Source organism: Ostreococcus tauri, assembly GCF_000214015.3.
Source record: "Ostreococcus tauri WGS project CAID00000000 data, contig chromosome 11, whole genome shotgun sequence".
Classification (NCBI taxonomy): domain Eukaryota; kingdom Viridiplantae; phylum Chlorophyta; class Mamiellophyceae; order Mamiellales; family Bathycoccaceae; genus Ostreococcus; species Ostreococcus tauri.
In genome coordinates, this window is record NC_014436.2 from 353799 (window position 1) to 375417 (window position 21619).

Here is a 21619-nt window from a genome sequence, read left to right on the forward strand (position 1 = left end):
ACGCCGCGTCCGATCGCGCGCGCGTTCGGTCGAGCGCCCGTCTACGCGCGCGCGATCGCTCGAGCGCGCGCGTTCGGTGGACGCCCGTCGCGCGCGCGCGTCGCGATGTGCGAAAGCGTCGATCGTCCGAGTCGTGACTCGTCGACGCACGCCATCGATCGTCCCGCGGCGTCCGCGCGACGCGCGCGCGATGGCGTCCGCGCGCGCGCGCGCGGCTCGAGCGCTCGCCGCGGCGTCGATCGCCGCGCGGGCGAGCGGTGCGGAGGCGTCTTGGGCGCGCGCGAGCGCGCACGGGACGATGCGGACGACGGCGGCGTGGAGCGTCGAGGAAACGACGACGACGCGCGCGTCGACGCGCGCGCGGGCGAACGAGGGGGAGACGATGCGAGCGATCGCGTTGGCGGGTTTGGAAGCGCCGAGCGACGCGGACGAGCGCGCGGTGTTCGTGCGGGACGTGGAGGAGATCTTGGAGATGTGCGCGCGGTTGGACGAGGCGGAGGAGGCGGAGACGGCGGAGGCGATGTGGACGACGAGGGAGACGAATGCGGTCACGGGAGAGGGGTTGAGGATGCGGTTCGATGCGAGCGCGCGAGTGGGGGCGGGGACGGGGGAGACGGAGCTCGCGAGCGTGGATCGGGGACGGTTGTTGCGCGAGGCCAAGTATTCGGCGGGTGAGTTTTACGTTTCTCCGGGAAAGGCGAAGAGCGAGGAGTAGGAGCCGGGCCGTTCGGTAAATCATATGTAAATTATACAACACGAGGACCACACGCGATATCGCCTCCTCGATGACGGCTCGCGACGACGCCGTGGGTTAATGTCAGAGCTTTTTCGCCTCAACTTTCGCTTTGCGACGAATCTCCCGAGCGGTGAAATGGAACGCGGCTCCGGAGACGGTCAAAAGCGCGGCGTTCACGCCGAGCGCGGCGGATATGCCCACCTCATCCGCGAGCGCGCCGAGAGCGAGCGGGCCGAGGAGTAAACCCACGTCACCACACGTTCTATACATAGCTAGAGCGCTCCCGCGAATATTCTTCGGCGAGATGTCCGCGGCATACGCCGCAGGAGCGGTTCCCATCAAGCTCCCCGCGGCGGCCCACAGGATGGAGGCAATCGTAAACGTCGTTGCATCTGCGGTGCTACCCATGAGTGCGACCGAAGCGGCGGAGGCGACGACGCACGGGGCGATGACCGCCTTGCGACCGACAGCGTCAGTAATCGCGCTTGCTGGTCCGAGACCGAGCAAGCTCGTCACTGCCATCGCACTGAAGAGCGCGCCCAGGGATTCGGGTGTGAAACCAAACGTTTGATAGGCTAAGATTGGAAGCAACGTCCCGCGACCGCCAGCTCCGGAGAAGAAGAGCGCCGAATTCAACCCACACACAGCCCAGAAATCCGGTGACTTGACGAGACGACCCATCGCCGCGTCTTGCGCCGTGTCTGCATCCAACGCCGGAGACGGCGTGGACGTTTCTATCAATTCGTACGTATGACCGTCTCGATGCACGACGGATTTACCCTCACCATCGAGTTCCACGCACATCTTCGTGTCCTCGATTGGATGTCCGTCGCAGTACCAGTGCTTGCTCGGCGCAAAATCCGCCTTCATCTCCGCCGGTCGCGTCTCCGTTACCCGCATCAGGCTGTACATCGACGCGAACGAACTCAGCGTTCCAACGGCAAGAAACGGTGATCTAATGGACATTCCTTCCGCCCCGGCGATGGCGCCACCGATGGCGGGTCCCGCCGCCGCGCCGGCGAGAACCGCCGCTTGGTTCGCCCCTAATATCCTCGCCCGTGTGTCCCTCGTCGAGAGATCCGCCAACATCGCCGTCGCCCCACTCATGTACATTGAGCTCCCGATGCCCGCCACCGTTCGCGACATCAAGAGCTCGCCCAACCCCCCGCTCAGATAACTCCACACCATGCCCGCCGTCGACACCGCCGGTCCCGCAATCATCAGCGGCCGTCGTCCGTACTTATCCGCGAACCACCCGCACGGTAGATTAAACAACAACCTCCCACCCGCGAACGCGCTCATCACCGCCCCGATCTCCGTCGCGTTCGCCCCAAAGTCGCGCGCCAACATCGGAAGCACCGGCGACGCGCACGCGTGTCCCGCCATGAGCGTCGCGCTCGTCAGGCACACGCTCGCCACCGCCGTGGACACCACCATCGCGGACGACGACGTCGACGGCGTCTCGCCCTCGCGTCCATCCCCCTCGGCGCCGCGTCGAGCGTTCCCGGCGTCGCTCGTCGCGTTCGTTTCACCGGCGTCGTCGTCTCTCTTCGGCGCTCGCGTCGCCCCAGACGCGCGCGTCATCCACCGCGCGCCGCGCGCGTCCACCACCGCGCGCGCCGTCCCCACCGTCGTCGCCGCCGCGCGCGCGAGCGCCCGCGCGCGCGACATCGCCGACGGCCGACGACGACGACTGCGACGACGCCATCGCGTCGACCGCGGTGCGCTCGAAAGGTGACCTTCGACGTCTCGAAAGGCATCACACCTTTCACCGCGCACCGGTCGACGCCTTTCGAGTCGCCCGCGAACGCCTTTCGACGCCGAGCGACCGGTGAACACTAAACGCGCGTCGTCGGCGCGACGCGCTCGCGCGGACGCGCGCGCCGGACGGCGACGCGCGCGGCTGGACGTCGATGCCGGAGATGTCCGCCGACGCGCGAGCGCGCGAGCGCGCGCGCGGGGAGGATGAGAGCGACAGCGCGAGAGAGAATCGCGCGCCGGAGACGACGTCGACCAAGCGAGACGACGGACGCGCGAAGGAGGTCGCCGACGTCGCGCCGGACGTGGTCGAGGCGCGCGCGCGCGCGGACGCGTTGCGCGCGACGACGGAGAGGGGGGCGGAGGCCGCGCTGGGGTCCACGGTGACGGATGGAGGCGCGATCGAGGACGGCGGCGCGTCCGGAGGACGGAACGCGGTCGCCTTCTTCGATCTCGATCACACCATCGTCGACGTCAACTCGTCGTGGTTGTGGGTGAAGAGTGAGATAAATAGCGGACGCGTGGGCGTTGGGCACGTCGGGACGGCGCTGTATTGGTTCTCGAGGTACGCGCTCGGGTACGGAGACGGCGCGGAGACGGCGGGACGGGACGCGGCTCTGCTATACAAGGGCGAGACGGAGGACTCGTTTCGCGAGCGCATCGAGAATTTCTTTCGCATGGATCTGGCGAATAGGACACGACCGGGGTTTAAGACGGTCTTGGACGAGCACAAGGCGCGAGGCGTGCGCTGCGTCATGTGCACGTCAACCTGGCAGCACCCAGCAGAGATTGGAGCGGAGATTTATGGCTTGGAAACGGGTAGGGAGAACATCGTGTCGAGTCACATGGGCGTCGACGCGGACGGTCGAATGGATGGAACGATCCAAGTCGTAGCGTACGGCGATGGCAAGTACGAGACGACAAAAAAGTGGTGCGACAAAAACGGGATCAATCTTCGCGACTGCTATTTTTATACCGATAGCATGTCCGACGTCAAACTGTTAGAGAACGTTGGGCATCCGGTGTGCGTCAACCCAGACTCGCGGCTGAAGAAGTACGCGAAGGAAAAGGGTTGGCCCACGGTGGACTGGGGTAAATCGGAGGAGAAGAAGAAAAAGCCGCGATACACGTACGGTTGCTTGACGTGCAGCGCATAAATAATTATTCATTGCAACGCGGCGGTTTGTGCATCAGTCAACTCTGATGATCGATTTGTGATATACAATAGGGCATCTTTCAACGACCGTCACCACAATCCGTGCGACCGCAAGTTCCTCACCGTGGTGTATCGATTCTCGTCTGACCTCCAGTTGTACGCGCCCGCCGCCGGCTTCGAGTCCGCCACGAACGACCCGTACTCCTGCGCCGGTGGCGCGTACCAATCTCGTAAATGCCTCGGAAGTTCGTCCCGACCGTACTCAAAGAATTCATCCGCAACCGTCCCGCCGTCGTCGAATGGCTCGCTCTCTGGCGCGAGCGGCATCGAGTACGACTCCTCCACGAACGTCGTCCGCGGTCCCGAGTCGCTTCGTCTCGTCTCACCGAACGATTTCAACCGCTCCACCTCCGTCGCGTCCAGCGTCGTCCCGACTTCTTCCCTCGCCCGCGCTTTCAATCGCTCCACGTCCGTCTCCGTGAGCTTCTCCCCGACGGCGAGCGCGTCCTCATCGACATCCGCCTCGCCGCCGTCGAAATCCCTCGACGCCCCGCCCCATCCCAGGACGTCACCGATCCGACTCTCCAGGTGCGCGCACCGTCGTTTATTCGCCCGCGCCTCCGCCCCTGGTCTCGGCGCGCGCTCCGTGCCTCGACGAACGCGTTCCCAGTAATCGAGCACGGCAACGTCGGGGTCGACATCGCGCGTCGCTCTCGCGCGTCGCGACGTCGGCGACGACGCGTTCGGGGCGCTCGAGGCGACGAAAGGGATCGGGTTCATCGATCGAGCGCGCGGAAGGGGGGTCCGGCGACGCGCGCGGTGCGACGCGGCGCGATGTGCGACGAGGGATGTAACGGCTTTTTCACCACCCGGGCGGGACGCGGGACGCGGGACGCGGGTAATCACGTTCTCGGCGACGCGAACGCTCGGTGCGCGAGAACGACGACCGCGAAGAAACGATGCTCGATCGATGCGCGTGCGTTGACCTATTCACAGGCTCGCGGGATCTCCACGCCGGCGTCCGCGAGCGCTTTCTCCAACGCGTCGTTTCTCGCGCGCGTCTTCGACGCCTCGGCCAACGTCATCCTCGCCTTTGCCTGCGACCGCGCGAGCGCCGCCTTGGCGTTCGTGACATCGCTCAAATCACCATCCGGGGCATCGAGATCGACCGTCGACGACGCGTCGACCGTCGCGCGCGCGTCCGCGCGCGCGTCGTCGTCCTCCCGCGGCGGCGCCGTCCCGGCGCGCGCGAACGCCTCCATCAACCGCCGTCGCCGCGCCACCTCCACGTCCAGCGCGTCGGCGATTCGCGCGTGTATCTCTCTCGATCGCGTTAATCGCTCGCGCGTCTCCGTCGCCTGCGTCGTCGTCGTCCACGCCGCCGTCAGTCGCACCGCCGCCCATCCGCCGTCGCGTCACCATCGCGCCCATGGCGTCGTCGCGGCGTCCGCGCGCGCGCACCGTCATCGCATCGAACGCGCGCGCGTCGCCGTCGGCCGCCGCGCGCAGGCGCTCGAGCGCGCGTCGCGCCTCGGGGTCCATCGACCGATGGGCGATGGCGATGGGCGATGGGCGATGGGCGATGGCGAATCCACGGTTGAGGGACTCTTTCACGAGTCACGACCCGTCGTTTGATCCACCTCGCGCCATCATCCGCGTCGACGCGCGCGACACCGCGACGGGCGACGGACGACGGGCGACACCGCGACGCCGCGCGCGATGCGGACGAGTATGCCGACGCGCGCCGCCGCGCTCGGACGATGGACGACGCGCGATGGACGGACGACGCCGCGCGCGCGTGCGCGCGGGACGGTTCGAGCGCTCGAACGGTCGTACGACGCGACCTCGCGCACGGCGCGCGTGACGCACGCGGACGGCGCGGTGACGTTTCAATTCGACGTCGACGCGCCGGTGATGGAGGACGACGCGGCGACGGTGGTGGAGGACGCGCTGGAGACGGCGACGGAGGCGGCGACGGCGGACGCGGCGGACGCGCGGACGCCAGAGCCGGAGCGCGCGGAGACGGTGACCGCGCCGTCGGCGGTGAATGACGGTCCGACGTGGGTCGGGGAATCCTCGGATGAAGACGATGGATCGGTGTCGCGACGGCTCGCGACGCCGCTGTCGAAGATGAAGAAGGCGGAGCTCGCGGCGCTGTGCGAGGAGCTCGGCTTGGACGCGAGCGGCACCGTCGCCGCGCTCCGCGGGCGACTCGCCCCGGTCGTTCGCGGTCGCTCGGGGTGACCGTCGATCGCGACTGAAGAATAGAGGATTGAATCAGTGAAAGTAATAAATATCGACGGCGTCGCGTCGGTTTCCATCCGCGAAGAGGGCCGAGCTGTCCAAGCTGCCGAACTGGATTCGAACGTTCAAGTCCCTCGCCGACGAGTCACGAACCGTCAAGTCGATTTGGCGGGAAAGAAATTTCGAAAACGTCAAAATCCGACGCGTCCACGTCGCACCATGCGCGCGCGCACGTCCACCTCGCTCGGCGTCGACGCCGACGTCGCCCGCGTCGTCCGCACCGCGCACCGCGCGTCCATCGCTCGCAGACGCGCGTTGAGAACGCCCGGGGCGATCGCGAGCGCATCTAATAACAATCGTCGCGAGAGATCAGAAGACGCGCCCGCGACGGCGAGAACACCGAACGGCGGCGGTGCGCGATCGTTCGTCGGCGCGTCATTTTATGAGGATCCGTACGACACCCGGGGCGGCGGCGCGGCTCGAGGGATGGCGACGGCGAGGGAGCTCGCGAGCGCGAGACGCGGGTTATCCGGACCGATGTCGCGCGCGGCGCGGAGAGCGAAGGGCGCGATGCGACCGGCGGACGGCGCGAGGAAGAGAAATCGAGCGGAAGAGGCGATCGATCGTCGACGCGCGTTGGAACGCGAGATGCGGGGCCAGTTGCTGGAGACGGAGGTGAAACGCGAGGTGGAGTCGCTCGTGAAGCAGCGGGTGCGTGCGTTGGTTTAATATTTTGCGACGCGAGCGATGCGCGACGCGACGCGGGAGCGGTGACTGACGAGTGTTCTCAACGCGCAGGCAAAAAAAGCGTTGGAGTGCGAACGGGTCGATTTGCGCGATGGGAGTGTTTTGTTCAAATTTAAGGTTTCGCCAGTCGCTGAGACGGTGACTGTCGAGGAGACGGAGAGAGTGACGATGGAAGTCGAGCGTCGACTGTGGGGCGATACTCGGACGAATGAAAACGTCGTTGTTCGCTGGATGATGACGGTTCGCTACCTCGCGAGCACGCTCGGTGCCGAAAACGCCGTGATGTACGTCGCGTCCACGCCCTTCAGAATCACGTTTTGGACTCTCGCGTACGCCCTGCGCTCCATCTTTTGGATCGTCACCGGTCGCGGCTCGGTGCGCCCGAGCGGACGTGCGAAGCGCCAGCTCAAGCAAATCAACACCATCGTCGCCACCGGTCCCGACCGCGGGTTCAACCCGTTCGGAAGCGCGCCGCGAGGACTGAACAACCGCGACTGGCGCGCCGCGTGAGCGCTCCATGAAATGTATAGTTGAACGAAATACCCGACACGTCGACGCCTCGCGCGCGCTTCGTTCGATAAAATGCCGCCCGCGCGGCGGCGACGCCCGCCTAAACCGCCCACGCGTCCGTCTGGGGCGATCGAGGTCCTAAACGTTCGCGTAAAGATTGAAACCGACGACGAAGACCACTCCAACGCAAACTGGATTCATCGAAAACTCGGCTCGCGCGCGGACGAATCAGGGACGGAGGGCGATTCCGAGAGCGTCACGTACGGCGTCGATGGTTTAGGTATCGTTCCGGGCGCTCGATCGGGGAAGAACGCGGATGGAGAGGCGGCGTCGATGCAGGTTTTACACATGACGGAGCAACGCGCGGAGAGCGTGCGCGAGCTCTTGTTGAGGCGCGTCGAGGAGGACGAGGCGCGCTTGGGCGCGTCCGGGGCGGTGGAGGTACAGAAATCCGAAGTCGAGATCGCGCGCGAGCGATTGGCCTCGGCAGATCTCTCGGGACCGATCGTTCGAGGGCGGGCAGAGGGGTTGGCGAGCGGGACGGCGCCACGACGGATGGCTTCAGCGGCGACGGTTTTGGACGCGATTAGTGAACAGGAGCGACACAGCGCGCGCGTCGCCGCGAAGGCGGCGAAAGCGTTGTCGGAGAGAGAGGAAGCTGAGAGGGTTTTGCGGGAAAAACGCATGAGGGAGGACCGGCTACGGCGTCGAGTGCTCGAGAAGGGATTCGATGAGGAGTGGACGGAAAAGGCGATACGCGCGAACCCAGAGGTGGGAGAAACTAAGAAGCACGCCCTCGAGAGGCTGAGCTCGATATTGGATTGGTTGTGCATTCGAGTACCGAAAGATGATATGCCCGAGGCGTTCGCGCGTCTGAGTGAGACGACGAATAACGTAGGATCGAAGACGTCCCTCGACGTCGGCGCGACGACTGTGGTGAACTCGGCGACAGTGAGCGATACTCGCGTGGATGATCCGTATGTCGTTCTGCTCCAGCGGGCGATGCTCGGGCGTTTAATTTCTATGGGATTTTCGAGGGCAGAATCTCGCGAGGCGTTGGAGTCGGCTGGATGGGTGGAGGAAGATGCCACGTTTGCGCTGCTGAAAGCGTTACAACCAGTCGGACAGACGACGCAGACGGGAGCTGACATCGACGCGATGAAGGAAGAGCGCGCGGAAGAAGCCATGGCGTTAGAGGCAATCTTAGATACAAGTTTCAAGATTGAAGACGAGGGGAAGTTTTGGAGGATTCGAGTCGATCTGGAAGAGGACGCGAACGGCGTTCAGTGGTTGCCGTGCGAGCTTGAGGTCCATTTTCCTACGGATAATGTGTACCCCGCGGAAGCACCTCTACTGGTCGTTCGTCACGAAAAGCTGCCGTTACAAGTGCGCCGCTCGGTTAACGCGACGATAGCTGCGCAGGCGAGCGCGTACATGGGTGAGCCCGCCGTGTACGCGATGGTCGTGTGGCTGCGAGAGAACATGCCGACGATTCTCGCCGAACGCGGCATTCTCGACGACGAGTCCAAACGCGTGCAGATCGATGAGGACGAAACGATCTCTGATGAATTCGTGCTCAGAGGCCTCGGTGCGCACATCAAAAGGACGTACGCGCGATTGGATGCAGATAAAGCAAAGGAGGAGGAGGCTGAGGCAGAGCGGCGAAAGCGAATTGAATATTTTCGAGCGATGATGGCTGAGGAGCAGGTCCGGGCCGAGAAGGAAGCGGAAGAGCCTGCGGAAGCGAAGCGATTAGAATCTAGAGAGGGAGACCAAGAGTTTGGGAACGTTGAAGATAATTCGTTGGAGGCGAAGCTGGCACGTTGGGAGCGCGAGCACACGCATCGTCTGCAAGCGGCAAGCGCGCGTGCAACAAAAGTGAAGAAGAAAATTGTCCCGAACGCACACAAGGCACAAGCAAGTACACATGAAGCGCATCCTGCGGGTAGCAAGCCAAAGGCCAAGCTAGGATGGCTTGCGAACCAAGTGAAGAAGGCGGGACTGGACACGTCGGCGACAGCGGACGATGACGAGGAAGATGCGCTCGCGACAGCGACAGCGAGTGTCCTGGCTGGCGTATCAAGCACTCGCATGGAGAAGGAAAGCATCGCGCAAAAAGCGGAGATTAGTCGAAAACTACTCGAACTGGAACTCGCGAAAGAGAAATCAAAAGAGTGGAGAGACATGCAAGAGGTGAGAAGGAAGCTTCCTGCGAGTGAATTGAAATCTGTGGTCCTTGAATCCATCGAAGCCTCCAGCGCGGCGGTGATCAGCGGTGCAACAGGCTGTGGTAAAACCACGCAAGTGCCGCAGTTCATATTCGAAGAAGCTATCAGGGCTGGCAAGGGCGGAGAGACAAACATAATCATCACGCAGCCTCGCCGTCTTTCTGCAATCGCAGTTGCGGAACGTGTCGCGAATGAAAGATGTGAACGGATCGGCGATAGCGTTGGTTACAGCATCCGATTGGAGAGTAGGCAAAGCGAAAAGACTCGCATGCTATTCTGCACTACCGGTATTCTATTGCGTCGTTTGCAAACCGACCCAAATTTGACGGGTGTTTCGCACGTCGTTGTCGATGAGGTTCACGAACGTGATCTACTCAGCGACTTCTTGCTCGTGATTCTTCGTTCTCTCACGGCGAGAAGAAAAGACTTTCATCTCGTTGCTATGTCTGCGACGGTCAACGCCGAATTATTTAAGAACTATTTTGAAGGACATCTTCACACGACATGTCCAGTTGTCGAGATCCCGGGAAGAACGTTTCCCGTGACAGAGTACAGGTTGGAGGATGCGATAGAAGCCACCGGATATGTTTGCGAGCCAGACAGTGAATTCGCACTTGGAGTTGAGCCCAGTCGCGGTGGACGAGTGTTCAAAATGCCGGGTGCGGGTGGCGCTCGAGGCGCCGCGCTTCGTGAAGCCGTGGAAGACTCGTTTGAACGCACCGCGATGAGTGAAGTTCGTCAGGAGACGCGCGACATGTACCCCGAGTACAGTGAGACTACTTGGAAAAGCTTGCAGACGATAGATGAAGAGAAAATCAATTACGAATTGATGGAGTCTCTCGTCGCGCTGATTGCTGATGAATACGAAGAAGGAGCCATCTTGATATTCTTACCAGGTATGGCAGAGATCCGCACTCTTCACGATCAGCTCCGTGCAAACTTGGAAGATGTCGAAAAGCGCTTCTTGCTCATTCCGTTGCACTCAACTCTTAGTTCCGAAGAGCAGCGTCTGACGTTCAGTCGCCCTCCACCGGGTGTGCGCAAGGTGGTCATGGCGACGAACATCGCAGAGACATCTATTACGATTGAAGACGTCGTATTCGTCATTGACAGCGGACGTGTACGCGAGACGCAGTACGATCCAGTGACAAGAATGTCTGCGCTCGTCACAGCGTGGTGCAGTAAAGCAAGCAGTAGGCAGCGGCGAGGTCGCGCTGGCCGTGTCCGCGAAGGCTACTGCTTCCACATGTACAGCACAAAGACGGAAGCCACGGTACTTGAAGATTTTACGACGCCAGAAATTTTGCGAACGCCGTTGGATGCTCTTTGCTTGCAGATCAAGATTTTGGGGCTCGGCGACATTCGCAAGTTTTTGTCCATGGCGATTGAGCCTCCTCCCGAGGACGCCATCGCGTCAGCGCTGAAGTCCTTGTACGAGCTCGACGCCGTGGACTCCAAGGACGAGCTCACGGCGCTTGGACACCATCTTGCCGAGCTCCCCGTCGACGCACGACTCGGTAAAATGATGCTTTACGGCGCGATGTTCTCTTGTTTGGATCCTGTGCTTACAATAGCCGCGGGAGTTGGATTCAGATCGCCCTTCATGGCTCCGATGGACAAGCGCGACGAGGCGGACGCCGCCAAGCGCAAAATTGCCGCGGACGCAAGCGACCACCTCACTTTGGTGCGTGCTTACGCCGGATGGGTGCACGCGCGAGCAAAAGGCCGAGGCTTCGAGCGCGACTATCTCTCAAAACTTTTCCTCTCTGGGCAGACGTTGAAGCAGATTTCGGAGATGCGACAGCAATACACAGAATTGTTGGATCAAATTGGATTTCTACGTTCTGGCGCGGGCGTTCTCGGTGACGCTCCTTCACCAGTTCTTGCGCCGAAAATAACGACGAAAGGTCGTCGGCATAGACTGGAGAGCGCTCTCTCCGAGGCAAGCGTGAACGCGGGCAACGAAGCGCTCGTGCGCGCAGTAATCTGTGCCGGACTGTATCCCAACGTCGCATGCGCCAGCGCTCAGGCTAAGACGGACGATAGTCGTGCGAGATCGCGGTATCCCTCCAGTTCCGTCACCGTGCGCACGAAACACGACAGCGACGTTCATCTGCACCCGACGTCGGTGTGCTACGGCTTGAATCGCTTCGATTCGCCATTTCTGCTCTATCACGAAAAAGTGCGAACGACGAAGGTGTACCTTCGAGACGCCACGGCCGTTGGATCGTATCCCCTCCTCCTATTCGGCGGGAAGATCAAAATCGATCACGAGCGATCGAAAGCATCTTGCGACGGTTGGATCCACTTTAAATCCGCCCCGCGCGTGGCCGTCCTGTTCAAGCACCTGCGTGCCGAACTGGACGCGCTCCTCATGGAGAAAATCGCGTCTCCCGACATGGATATCTCCCATAGACTCGATGTCGTTCGAGCCATCGTCGAGGTCTTAGAATCTGAATCCGAATCCGCGCTCGAGGCCACGGCGATGGACGACGCATCGAAAGAATAGCTTGTGAAATTAGAAACGCATGTGACAGTTACCTCAGAACGCGCCGCCCGCGATGCTCCGCCGCGCAGCCGAGCGGTGTCGCTCCCTCGCCCGCGCGACGCTGCTCGACGTCCACCATCCGTGTGCGTCTCGCGATGTCTCTCACACCGTGAACGCGCGTCGTAAAGCGGAGGAGACGACCGAACAGAAAGAGCTGAGAGCTCGAGCTGAAAAAGCAGCCGAGCGAAAGATCCGCGCGAGCGACTCCCCGCTCTTCAACTGGGTTGAGGTGGACGTGAAAAACGATGATACGGAGATCCCTCGATGGCAGAACGCCGTCTTCATCGTCGTCGCGGGGACGTTTCTGGCGTACTTTGGACACAAGTTGGCGAAGAGCGAGCTCGAGCGGCGCGCGCGAGCGACTGCGGCGAAGGAAAATTTGGAGTCGCGAGCGAGAGCGGTGATTCGCGAACGAATGCGTGAGGGTAGAAGCGTCGCGGATGTCGCCGCGGACGACGCGTTCGAGGGATTGGCGCCGGAGGAGATCGATGCGCTCGTCTCGCGAGAACGGGACGGCGAGCGGTAGTTGCAGGCGCGTCAGAAACCGACGCAACTCGAGCGATGTACGCCGCGCGAGGAACGGTGAAGAGCGGCGCTCACGCTGGTTTGTCCCAAGCGCGCGCAATCAGGGGACGAAACGATCGACGCACGTCGCGGACGACGACGCGCGCCGCGGTCGACCCGGCGACGAAGATATCTTTTCCGGACGCCACGCCCTCGGGACTCGTCGCCCTCGGCGCCGGCGCGCGCGTGAAACGTGTCGCCATTATCGACGTTAAGGTGTACGCGCTATGCATGTACGTCGATGCCGCGAAAGCGAAGGATCAGAGAGGGAAAGGTTTGCTCGCGGGCGATTACGACAAGGAACTTGCAATTGAGCTCGCACGGGATGTCGACGGTAAGACGTTCTACGAGGCGCTAGACGAGGCGTTGAAACCTCGTATCGCAGAGATCGCGACGAATTTGGCGACCAAGGAGGACGAGGACGGAAACTTCATGGCCTCGGTCGCCGAAGCTGCAGAGTTGGAGGAAGAAAAGGCGCTGGATGCGCTGAGCGACATGCGGGACGGTCTCATCAAGCTCAACCTGAAGCAAGGGACGAAGATGGCGATTTCGTGGACACCGAAAGGGGCGAACAAGGTCGGGATCGAGGTGCAGGGTGCGACGAAGCTTGAGTTTGATTCGACTGTTTTCGCGCAGGCGTTGCTCGACGTCTATGTCGGGAGTGCCCCGGTGGCTCCCGCGGCTGCGCAGGCGTTCGAGAAGGGATTGGCGTCGCTATAATTGATTATTTGATTTGAATCGCCACGATTTTTAATATTAAGCGCTATTGGTCTATTCTACGGCTCACCGGCGACGATGTCGGCGAGCAACTTACTCACGTCTTTGGGATTGGCTCGACCGCTTGTGCGCTTCATCACCTCACCCACGAGGGCGCCCATGAGCTTAGACTTACCGCCTTGGAGCAATCTCACCTCTTCGGGTTTATCGCGTACGACTGAATGACAGATATCACGAAGATGATCGTCGCTGGAGATTTGACCGCCGCCGCATATGTCGTCTACGATGTCACCGAGCGCGCGCTCATCACTATTCATCAGCGCCTCTAGGACCTGCTTCGCCATGCGTCCGCTCAACGTGCCATCCGCTACTTTACCTAGAAGTTCACCCACGCGACGTGCCGACGCAGCGCGCGGTAGAGTCGAAAGTGGCTCCTTGTGCGTGGCGCCCGCATCTTTACGCGCCGCGCCGATGATTTCATTCGCAATAAAATTCGCGACGTCGGCCGATTTCGCCGCCCCACAATTTTCCATCGCGACGTCAAAGTACTTGAGCGTCGACGGGAAGGCGACGATGGTGTTCGACGCCGAAGGAGAGGCACCACCGCTGACCAACCGCTCGTACGCGGCATTTGGAAGTTCTGGCATCCGACCGGCTATCGCCTCCACATCTGCCGACGTAAGCACTAACGACGGTAAATCTGGCTCTGGGGTGAACTTATAATCCAGAAGATTCTCTTTTGTCCTCAAAACTACGGTTTTCCCGGTGTTGACATCGAATGAGCGCGTCTCGCGCTCAATTTTACCTCCTCCCGCCAAGACCTTTGCGTGTCGCTGTGCTTCGTATTTCACCGCCCGAGCGATGCTACGGAGGCTGTTAAGGTTTTTAATCTCTACTCTCTCTCCGAAAACCCCCCTCGCTCGCTCCTCGCTCGTGCGCACGCTCACGTTCACGTCGCATCGAAGCGACCCCTCTTCCATGTTTGCGTCGCTCACGTGCAGATACCTCAGCATGCGCTGTAACGCCTCCACGCACGCCACCGCCTCCTCACCACTCCGCATGTCGGGCTCACTCACAATCTCTACAAGCGCCTGTCCTGCGCGATTCAGATCGACAAGCGTGCCACGTCCGTCCTCCGCAACCGAGCTCTTTCCCGTATCCATCTCCAACTGAACGCGCTCGATCCCAACCTTCAGCGCTCCATCGGTCGACCTCTCATCGCCCGCATCATCCCCACTCAAATTTCCCTGGCACCGTACCACACCGCCCAAAACGATCGGCGATCGCTTCTGCGTGATCTGATACCCGTGCGGAAGGTCCGCGTACCAGTAGTGCTTCCGGTCGAACGCCGACCGCAGCTGCACCTCACCCTCGAGCGCGATTCCAAGCTTCACCGCGAGCGCCACCGCGCCCGCATTCAACACTGGTAACGTTCCGGGTAGCGACGCGTCGAACGGGGCGACGCGTGAGTTCGGCTCGCCGCCGTACGCGCTCGCGGAGCCGCTGAAGAGTTTGCTTCGAGTTTGCAATCGAACGTGGATTTCAACGCCGACAACCGTCTCCAAAGCGTCTCCGGCGGACGCGGACGCGATGGCGCGATTGAACGTCGTCCGAACGAGCGTCGAGGCGCGAAGCGACGACGCTCGACGGGCGGCGACGGACGCGAGGGACATTTTGTAGGAGTCGCGCTGTGCGGACGCGACGACGGGCGAGCGCTGAAGAGACCGCGCGAGAGAGCGAGGACGAGTCTCGTCCGAGTGTTACAGTGCGTGAGCAAATAAATCGCGACGATTTCTATCGCGGCGAGTCTTTGGTCTTGACGCGCGAGTGAAGCGGATCTCGCGCGCGCGCGCGCGCTCGGAAAGCCGCCTACGCGTCGACGCTGATCGCGCCCGTCGCTTCGTCGACAGAAACCGCGTACGTCGCGATCGGCTTTGCGTCTCCGCAGTACCCCTTACCGACCACCGGTAAAGACGGAAGCTTCGGGCACCACTCTCCCACCGGAGCGCCCGTCTTCATGTCGAACGCGCTCCCGTGCGCGTTGCACGTCACCTTTCCATCCTCCACCGTCGCGGACAACAACGCCGTCTTCCCTTGCATCGACAATCCGAGGTGCGGGCACTTGTTCGACATCGCGAAGACGTCTCCCGCGAACTCCTGAATCAACAGCGGACCGACGCCGTCGATCTCCACCACCGCTCGGCGCTTATCGTTCGATTTCAGATCATCCATCGAAATGCCCGTCGATTTCATCGCGCGCGCGCGCGTCGACGCCCCTCTGCGTTCGCTCGCGCGCGCGCCCGCGCGCACGCGCGGGTGTCCCGTCGCGTTCGTCGCCGCGACGCGCATCGCGGTCGAGGTATCGCGCGAGAGACGTCGACGGGGTCGACCGCGCGCATCGCTGACGGCACACACAAAATCGTGCATCGCTGACGGCACACACAAAATCGTGCATCGCTGACGGTACACACAAAATCGTGCATCGCTGACGGTACACATTCAAATAATGTGCGCCCCAGACGCGGGCGCCGCCGACGCGCGCTCGCGAGACGCGACGCGGGACCACGGGCGGGAGGACGACGCGATCGTCGTCACCGTCGACGGCGTCGACGGGTGTCGTCCGTCGCGCGCGGGGGTGATAGATACGATACGCGCGCGTGTGTCCAGGTTGGACTAAGCCGTGGAAAGGATGACGACGACGACGACGACGACGACGACGGGCGCGGCGCTCGCGGCGTCGGTGCGCGCGCGGGTACGTCGTCGACACGCGTCGTCGAAGGTGTCGTCGTCGACGCGTCGCGCGGATGGGCGACGGGGGACGACGCGCGCGGTTTCGGGCGAGGACGACGCGCGCGGACGAGGCGCGGCGCTCGCGCTGGCGCCTCGAGAGGTCATGGACTCGATCGAGGTCCCGGCGGAGCTCGTGCAAGTGCGAGCGTACGTGCGATGGGAAGAGGCGGGAATGCCGGAGGATACCACGGAGGAGTGGCGGCAGAGCGAGTACGACGAGGCGCTGTTGGATTTGAAGATTGAGCTCTTGAGAGGGACGACGATGAACGAGCTGCGGGCGAGGTATAAGATGGAGCCGGTGGAGGGCGGTGACGTACGAATGTTCACCGAGGACGCGGATCTTGCTCGAAGGGTAAAAGCGGCAGAGACGCTTTCGATGAAATCGAGCGCGGACGAGGTGATCACGACGCGGGACGAGCTGGCGTCGATGGAGTTCATCGACAGCGTCGTCGGCGACGCGGAGGACGTAGCGCGCTCGATTGAGGTCGCCATCGATGAGTTCGTCGACAGTGTAATCGATGGTGACGAAGTCGCCAACGACGATGTCTTCGCCTCGATGACGCCGGAAGAACTCACGGACATGGAAACGGCTCTGAACGACTCAAAGAATTGGTCAACGCGCGCGCAACTTGTCGCCGCCATCATGGGCCCGAACGAGAATATGTCCGATGAGCAAGACGCTGGTGCGGCGGAAAGACTCGCGACTCTACTTGAAGAGTTGGAAGAGACCAAAGAGATGTTGACGGTCAAGGAAGAAGCTCTAAACAATATGAAAACAGAGCTCGAAAATATGGAAGAAGAAATCGTCGTCTCGCAAGCGACGACGGACAAGGCGTTGGCTGAGATCAAGGAGAGCTGGGCCGCCGAAGTGAGCCAACTCAAGGCTGAGCTTAAGATGACGCAAAGTCGTGTCGAGGGTGGCGATGAGGCACTCGCGCAGCGAATTGAGGCCTTGCTCAAGGAAGCAGGCGAAGCGCGACAAGCAAAACAGAAACTTGAGACGGAGCTTGAGGAAGCGATGAGGCGTGTTGAAGACGCCAAGGTGAGTCAGATCAAGGCTGAAGCGGTGCGTGATGCAAACGCGGAGGTCATTCTGATGCTCAAGAAGGACTTGGAGACGACAAAGGAAGAACTACACAAGCTGAAATCAAATTCCAGGGCGGAGACAGAGTTTCAGAAGCTTCAAGCCGAGCTCGATCGCGCATGGGAGGCAGCCTCTGAGATCCAGACGAGGTGGGATAACGACCGCAAGGTTATTGACTTTCTCACCAAGTCCATCGATGACGAAAAGGCCAAGAGGGAGGCCCGCGAGGCGCAGTCCATCCCCGCCGCCGCCATGGGTATTTTGTCTTGGGCGCGAGGCTCCATCGAGAAGCGCGCAGCCGCTGTCTCCTCTGTGTCTCAGCAAACGCTCGAAAACGTCGCTCAAGCCTACCAAGATCTCGAAGCATCGACCGGTGCGTTCAGTGATGATGTTCTTGCGGACGATTCCGAGTCGGACTTCTTGCGAGACATGTAAATACTGCAAGGCGACTCGACTCGGATCGACGTTCGCTTGCACGCGGCAATTTTGTGTTCCCGTAGCCGCTCTCTGTGATAAATACGCACCGCGCGCGCGCATCCGATGACGATGAAACCTAGAATCGTCGACTACAACCTACTATCGCTACAATAACGCCGCGCACAGCGTCCTCACGCACCAGCCCAAATGGTTGCGAATGCCTCTCGAACGCACCGCAACCGCGCAACCGCCTTCCCATCGAACCCACACGCCCGCGCGATCGCCTCCGCTCGCGCTCGCCGTCCCTCTTCCGTATTCTCGTCGTATCCCAAACTCGTCGCTTCCAACCCTCGTCGCACCGCGCTCGTCGGCACCGGCATGGCCGTCATAGCGTTCGCCGTCTCCGGGACGTACCCCCCATCCGCCTCCGCCCCACTCGCATCCCCGAATCCGCTCGCCGCCCGTCGCCGCGCATTTAAAGCCGCAATCTCACTCCCGTGCATCCGCCTGTGCTCCGCGATCGCCGCCTCCGTCGCCGTCACATCGATGCCTTCTGTCAGATTGAAGATCAACTCCTCTCGTCGCTCCAGGTAGTCGTTCCACTCGCGTAACGTCGCGAAATCGCTCTGCTCGCGGTTGAACGCGTTCAAGACGCGCTCTCGCGCGCGAACGGCGCGCGCGAGGTCCATGGGTGGGAACTCGCGCGACACGAAGCGTCACACACTGACGGTTTGAGTGTTTTTCAACTTTACGTTTTATGGCGCACGCGACGCTCGACGTCGAACTGAGCGATCGCGCGGCGCTGGCGTTGCGACAGTTGGTCAACGTGCACGGGTTCGATGTGCAGAGCGCTTTGACGGCGGTGTCGACGCTGGAGACGAGCGGCGAGACGAGTGAGAGTTCGCTCGAGGTTGACGTGAAACGTTGTGTGGATTACATGTTTGATGTTTTGGGTGTCGTCGACGCCGGTGGGAGCGCGCTCGGGATGACATCGACGTGTGCGCACGCCGTTGGGGTTCGTTCGGGGGAATGCGAGCACTCGCGGGCGTGCGAGACGTGTGGGACGACGTCAGAGCTTTGGGCGTGCGGCGCCTGCGGGAAGAGCTTTTGCGGGCGGTACCAAAACGCGTGCGCAAAGAAACACGCCTCAGAGAGCGCTCACGACGTGTGCGTGAGCTGGGACGACATGAGCTGCTGGTGCTATGCGTGTGAGACGTACGTGGACCCATCATCGTTCGAGAACGTCGCTGAGCGCGTTGAGTCGATGTTACGCGCCCGAGCTTGCTAGTTTGTGATTTCGTTGTTTCAAATTCTATCGTACTTTTCATTCGCGAGCGTCTTTGGGAGCCGTCACGCGATCGATGGCTCGACCGAGACGGTACAGGCGCGACTGGTAGCTCTTCGGAAACTCGGACCAGTACTCCAGCTCCTTCTTTGCCAATTCTGCATCCTCCTCGTAGCGCATGCCCCAACGAAGCGACTCCGGAGCTGGCGTCCATCCCTCACCAGACCACTTCTCCGCCAAGTGCTCGAGCTCGGCGTTGCTAACCAAGATACGACGTTCTTCGAACGCGCTCAGTTCCTCACCCGCGGTCCGGCGCTCCTCGAGCGTCTTCACGATCCCTCTCAACTCTTCAGCTCGGTCGTCATCTGCGATCTTCGTCACGCGAATGATTTCGTTCGTGCGCCATTTCGGATCTTCTTGCTCTTTCTCTTTCACCGCGAGATGGCTGTAGCTCTGACGCGGGGCGACTTCGTGCAACCATCCAACGTTCGTTTGGGATCCGTATGGATACACGTACTCCTCGAGACTCGTCGGAATCTTGTTCCACGTCTCTGGATCGCGAAGCTTCAACTCGCCAGCCGAAACATCGATGTTGTAAAATTTCGAAGCAGCCTTGATCTTATCCCGCCTGTTCTTGATTTTGCGCACACCGGCGGCGTCTTCTTCGGCCTCTGTGGGGAGGATCTTCACCGGAGTGTCCGGACCCACCGTCGGGTAATCACCCGTGGGTGGGTTCGCCGCCAAGATTTCCTCAAACTCCTCCAGCGACAGCGTCTCTTGCTCAATCAAGCGATCGATCATGGTGTTGATCGCGTTCACGTGCGCTTTGACGATCGCCTCGCAATTATCTTCCGCTTCGTTTAAGATTTGTACCATCTTTCGCTCGGCATACTGATAGTGATCCGGCGTTGCGGCGCGAATCGGACCGGCGATGACGCGCAAGTCATCCAGGCGGTTGATCTCTCCAGATTTAGACACAACGCCCTGCAATCGAGCAACGCGCTTCTCCGAGCGGTTCAACACCGTCGGGTCGTGCGTGTACGTCGTCATCATCCCAGGCTGCCCCAATCCAAAGTTTACTATCATGTTTCGGAGCAAATCATTCGCCTCGACAATATCCTCCGTCCCTCTCGTTGTTGTCTCTCCAAAGAGAACCTTTTCACACGTGCGCCCCGCGAGCAACACTTGCACGCGCTCACAGTATCGCGCACGCGTCGGATACTGGTATTCTTCGTCGCGTTTTCGCTGAATCAACGTGATAGTCGGCTCAAATCCTCGCGGAATAATCGAGATGAGCTCAATGTTTTCAATCAGACCCGTACTCTTGTGGAGCAAGTTTTGCACAAGTGCATGACCAACTTCGTGCGCGGCGAGCTTGCGCGTCAACGGAGCATCCTTCGGATGCGGTGAGAGGCGAATACCACTCACAACACGCTCGACGGCGTTGAGAACGTCGAATTCTTCGATCTGCTCACCGTTTCTTCGCACGCAGTGCACTGCGGCCTCGTTGCAAATATTCGCAATCTCGGCGCCTGACAACCCGGGGAGGTTCTGCGCTAAACGCTTCGTGTCGATCTCTGGGTTGCAGTTCCGCTTCGACAAATGAATCTGCAAAATTTTCGCTCGCGCCTCGACGTTGGGAAGTCCGACTCGGACCTTGCGATCGAAACGACCTGGGCGCAACAGCGCCGGGTCGAGCAAATCAGCTCTGTTCGTGGCGCCAATGAACACGACGCCAGTGTCAGGGGTGAAACCATCCATCTCAGTAAGAAGCTGGTTCAACGTCTGTTCGTGCTCCTCCGTACCGCGCGTGCCGGCCGCGGCTCGCTTCATGCCGAGCGCATCGATTTCATCCACAAAAATCAGGCAAGGAGCGTTGATTCGAGCACGCTTGAACAAATCTCTCACTCGCGCAGCGCCAACACCGACGATGATTTCGACAAACTCAGAACCAGACATGGAGTAGAACGGCACTTTAGCCTCGCCCGCGATCGCTTTTGCGATGAGCGTCTTACCAACGCCCGGACCGCCCTCCATGAGCAAACCTTTAGGCGGTCTGGCTCCGACTTTGGAAAACCTCTCGGGTTCCTTCAGGAACGCCACAACCTCTTCCAAGTCCTCAATGATGTTCTCCAAACCGCCGACGTCTTCCAGGGTTACGTTCACAGTGCCATCGCGGCGCGCACCAGCTCGCGATTGCGCAAACTGCATCGCCTGGAACTGATCCTGCGGTACGGACGTCTTGCGCACGATGCCTAAATAAATTGATCCAATCATGAACGCCAAACCGCCGAGGGAGTACGCCAAAAACTCCATCCCAGAGTACGACGAGGGTTTCCATTTTTGATGATACGTGTACCACGCACCCATACGATCGCACTTATCCAACGCCGCGCGGTCCAACGCCTGATTCAAGGTGTCGACGTAATACTTCTTACCCTCGCTCCCCTTCATCGTCACCAAGTAGTGCCTCGCGCGCGGTATCTTCCGAAGCTCCTTCGGGGGAAACCATCCAAACTGCGGCGGGTCCCACACCTGAAACGACTTCACCTCCCCCTTATCCACCGCGCCGCAGAAATCTTGCAACGTCATCTCCTCGTAAGCCTTCCAATTCGGCTCCTCGTCCACCGGCGCCCCCAAGCTCTGCGTGCTCACGTACTCGCTCGTCCCCTTCACGTCCCCCTCCATCGGTCCCTTCTTCGCGATCCTTCGCTTCGCCTTCTCACTGAACAACTTATACTGCTCATCCTGCTGCCTCAACAACTGCTCGTACTCCTCGTCCGACATCCCTCGCGGCTTCACCAACCCGCGCGCGACGGCGCGCGCGCCCCGTTT

General features: G+C 61.0%; 16 protein-coding genes across 16 annotated transcripts; 9 read left to right on the forward strand and 7 right to left on the reverse strand.

Annotated features, from left to right (window-relative positions):
- Positions 1 to 190: 190 nt before the first annotated feature.
- Positions 191 to 715, forward strand: OT_ostta11g01850 (unnamed product; the record flags this gene model as incomplete). Its single annotated transcript, XM_003081956.2, has 1 exon — positions 191 to 715. One exon carries the CDS (start codon positions 191 to 193, stop codon positions 713 to 715), a length of 525 nt encoding a protein of 174 aa, XP_003082004.2.
- A 102-nt stretch (positions 716 to 817) lies between these two features.
- Positions 818 to 2407, reverse strand: OT_ostta11g01860 (Major facilitator superfamily domain, general substrate transporter; the record flags this gene model as incomplete). The annotated part of the gene is made up of 1 exon (XM_003081957.2): positions 818 to 2407. One exon carries the CDS (start codon positions 2405 to 2407, stop codon positions 818 to 820), a length of 1590 nt encoding a protein of 529 aa, XP_003082005.2.
- Positions 2408 to 2649: 242 nt separating this feature from the next.
- Positions 2650 to 3651, forward strand: OT_ostta11g01870 (HAD-superfamily hydrolase, subfamily IB,PSPase-like, bacterial; the record flags this gene model as incomplete). Its single annotated transcript, XM_003081958.1, has 1 exon — positions 2650 to 3651. One exon carries the CDS (start codon positions 2650 to 2652, stop codon positions 3649 to 3651), a length of 1002 nt encoding a protein of 333 aa, XP_003082006.1.
- An 89-nt stretch (positions 3652 to 3740) lies between these two features.
- On the reverse strand, positions 3741 to 4430 carry OT_ostta11g01880 (unnamed product; the record flags this gene model as incomplete). The annotated part of the gene is made up of 1 exon (XM_003081959.1): positions 3741 to 4430. The coding sequence occupies one exon, from the start codon at positions 4428 to 4430 to the stop codon at positions 3741 to 3743; it is 690 nt and encodes a 229-aa protein (XP_003082007.1).
- A 206-nt stretch (positions 4431 to 4636) lies between these two features.
- OT_ostta11g01890 (unnamed product) lies at positions 4637 to 5117 on the reverse strand (the record flags this gene model as incomplete). Its single annotated transcript, XM_022983015.1, has 2 exons — positions 4637 to 5008; positions 5112 to 5117. 2 exons carry the CDS (start codon positions 5115 to 5117, stop codon positions 4637 to 4639), a joined length of 378 nt encoding a protein of 125 aa, XP_022839951.1.
- A 252-nt stretch (positions 5118 to 5369) lies between these two features.
- Positions 5370 to 5894, forward strand: OT_ostta11g01895 (hypothetical protein; the record flags this gene model as incomplete). The annotated part of the gene is made up of 1 exon (XM_003081960.2): positions 5370 to 5894. One exon carries the CDS (start codon positions 5370 to 5372, stop codon positions 5892 to 5894), a length of 525 nt encoding a protein of 174 aa, XP_003082008.2.
- Positions 5895 to 6113: 219 nt separating this feature from the next.
- On the forward strand, positions 6114 to 7151 carry OT_ostta11g01900 (unnamed product; the record flags this gene model as incomplete). The annotated part of the gene is made up of 2 exons (XM_022983016.1): positions 6114 to 6605; positions 6693 to 7151. The coding sequence occupies 2 exons, from the start codon at positions 6114 to 6116 to the stop codon at positions 7149 to 7151; spliced, it is 951 nt and encodes a 316-aa protein (XP_022839952.1).
- Positions 7152 to 7223: 72 nt separating this feature from the next.
- Positions 7224 to 11888, forward strand: OT_ostta11g01910 (Ubiquitin-associated/translation elongation factor EF1B, N-terminal, eukaryote; the record flags this gene model as incomplete). Its single annotated transcript, XM_022983017.1, has 1 exon — positions 7224 to 11888. The coding sequence occupies one exon, from the start codon at positions 7224 to 7226 to the stop codon at positions 11886 to 11888; it is 4665 nt and encodes a 1554-aa protein (XP_022839953.1).
- A 52-nt stretch (positions 11889 to 11940) lies between these two features.
- Positions 11941 to 12453, forward strand: OT_ostta11g01915 (hypothetical protein; the record flags this gene model as incomplete). The annotated part of the gene is made up of 1 exon (XM_022983018.1): positions 11941 to 12453. The coding sequence occupies one exon, from the start codon at positions 11941 to 11943 to the stop codon at positions 12451 to 12453; it is 513 nt and encodes a 170-aa protein (XP_022839954.1).
- A 35-nt stretch (positions 12454 to 12488) lies between these two features.
- Positions 12489 to 13211, forward strand: OT_ostta11g01920 (Chalcone isomerase; the record flags this gene model as incomplete). The annotated part of the gene is made up of 1 exon (XM_022983019.1): positions 12489 to 13211. One exon carries the CDS (start codon positions 12489 to 12491, stop codon positions 13209 to 13211), a length of 723 nt encoding a protein of 240 aa, XP_022839955.1.
- A 56-nt stretch (positions 13212 to 13267) lies between these two features.
- Positions 13268 to 14881, reverse strand: OT_ostta11g01930 (Aspartyl/Glutamyl-tRNA(Gln) amidotransferase,subunit B/E, catalytic; the record flags this gene model as incomplete). The annotated part of the gene is made up of 1 exon (XM_003081965.1): positions 13268 to 14881. The coding sequence occupies one exon, from the start codon at positions 14879 to 14881 to the stop codon at positions 13268 to 13270; it is 1614 nt and encodes a 537-aa protein (XP_003082013.1).
- Positions 14882 to 15077: 196 nt separating this feature from the next.
- Positions 15078 to 15557, reverse strand: OT_ostta11g01940 (Rieske [2Fe-2S] iron-sulphur domain; the record flags this gene model as incomplete). Its single annotated transcript, XM_003081966.2, has 1 exon — positions 15078 to 15557. The coding sequence occupies one exon, from the start codon at positions 15555 to 15557 to the stop codon at positions 15078 to 15080; it is 480 nt and encodes a 159-aa protein (XP_003082014.2).
- Positions 15558 to 15897: 340 nt separating this feature from the next.
- OT_ostta11g01950 (unnamed product) lies at positions 15898 to 17517 on the forward strand (the record flags this gene model as incomplete). Its single annotated transcript, XM_003081967.1, has 1 exon — positions 15898 to 17517. One exon carries the CDS (start codon positions 15898 to 15900, stop codon positions 17515 to 17517), a length of 1620 nt encoding a protein of 539 aa, XP_003082015.1.
- Positions 17518 to 17690: 173 nt separating this feature from the next.
- Positions 17691 to 18188, reverse strand: OT_ostta11g01960 (Cdk-activating kinase assembly factor MAT1,centre; the record flags this gene model as incomplete). The annotated part of the gene is made up of 1 exon (XM_003081968.1): positions 17691 to 18188. The coding sequence occupies one exon, from the start codon at positions 18186 to 18188 to the stop codon at positions 17691 to 17693; it is 498 nt and encodes a 165-aa protein (XP_003082016.1).
- Positions 18189 to 18256: 68 nt separating this feature from the next.
- OT_ostta11g01970 (Histone deacetylase superfamily) lies at positions 18257 to 18787 on the forward strand (the record flags this gene model as incomplete). The annotated part of the gene is made up of 1 exon (XM_003081969.1): positions 18257 to 18787. The coding sequence occupies one exon, from the start codon at positions 18257 to 18259 to the stop codon at positions 18785 to 18787; it is 531 nt and encodes a 176-aa protein (XP_003082017.1).
- Positions 18788 to 18823: 36 nt separating this feature from the next.
- On the reverse strand, positions 18824 to 21571 carry OT_ostta11g01980 (P-loop containing nucleoside triphosphate hydrolase; the record flags this gene model as incomplete). The annotated part of the gene is made up of 1 exon (XM_003081970.2): positions 18824 to 21571. One exon carries the CDS (start codon positions 21569 to 21571, stop codon positions 18824 to 18826), a length of 2748 nt encoding a protein of 915 aa, XP_003082018.2.
- Between the last annotated feature and the right edge of the window lie 48 nt (positions 21572 to 21619).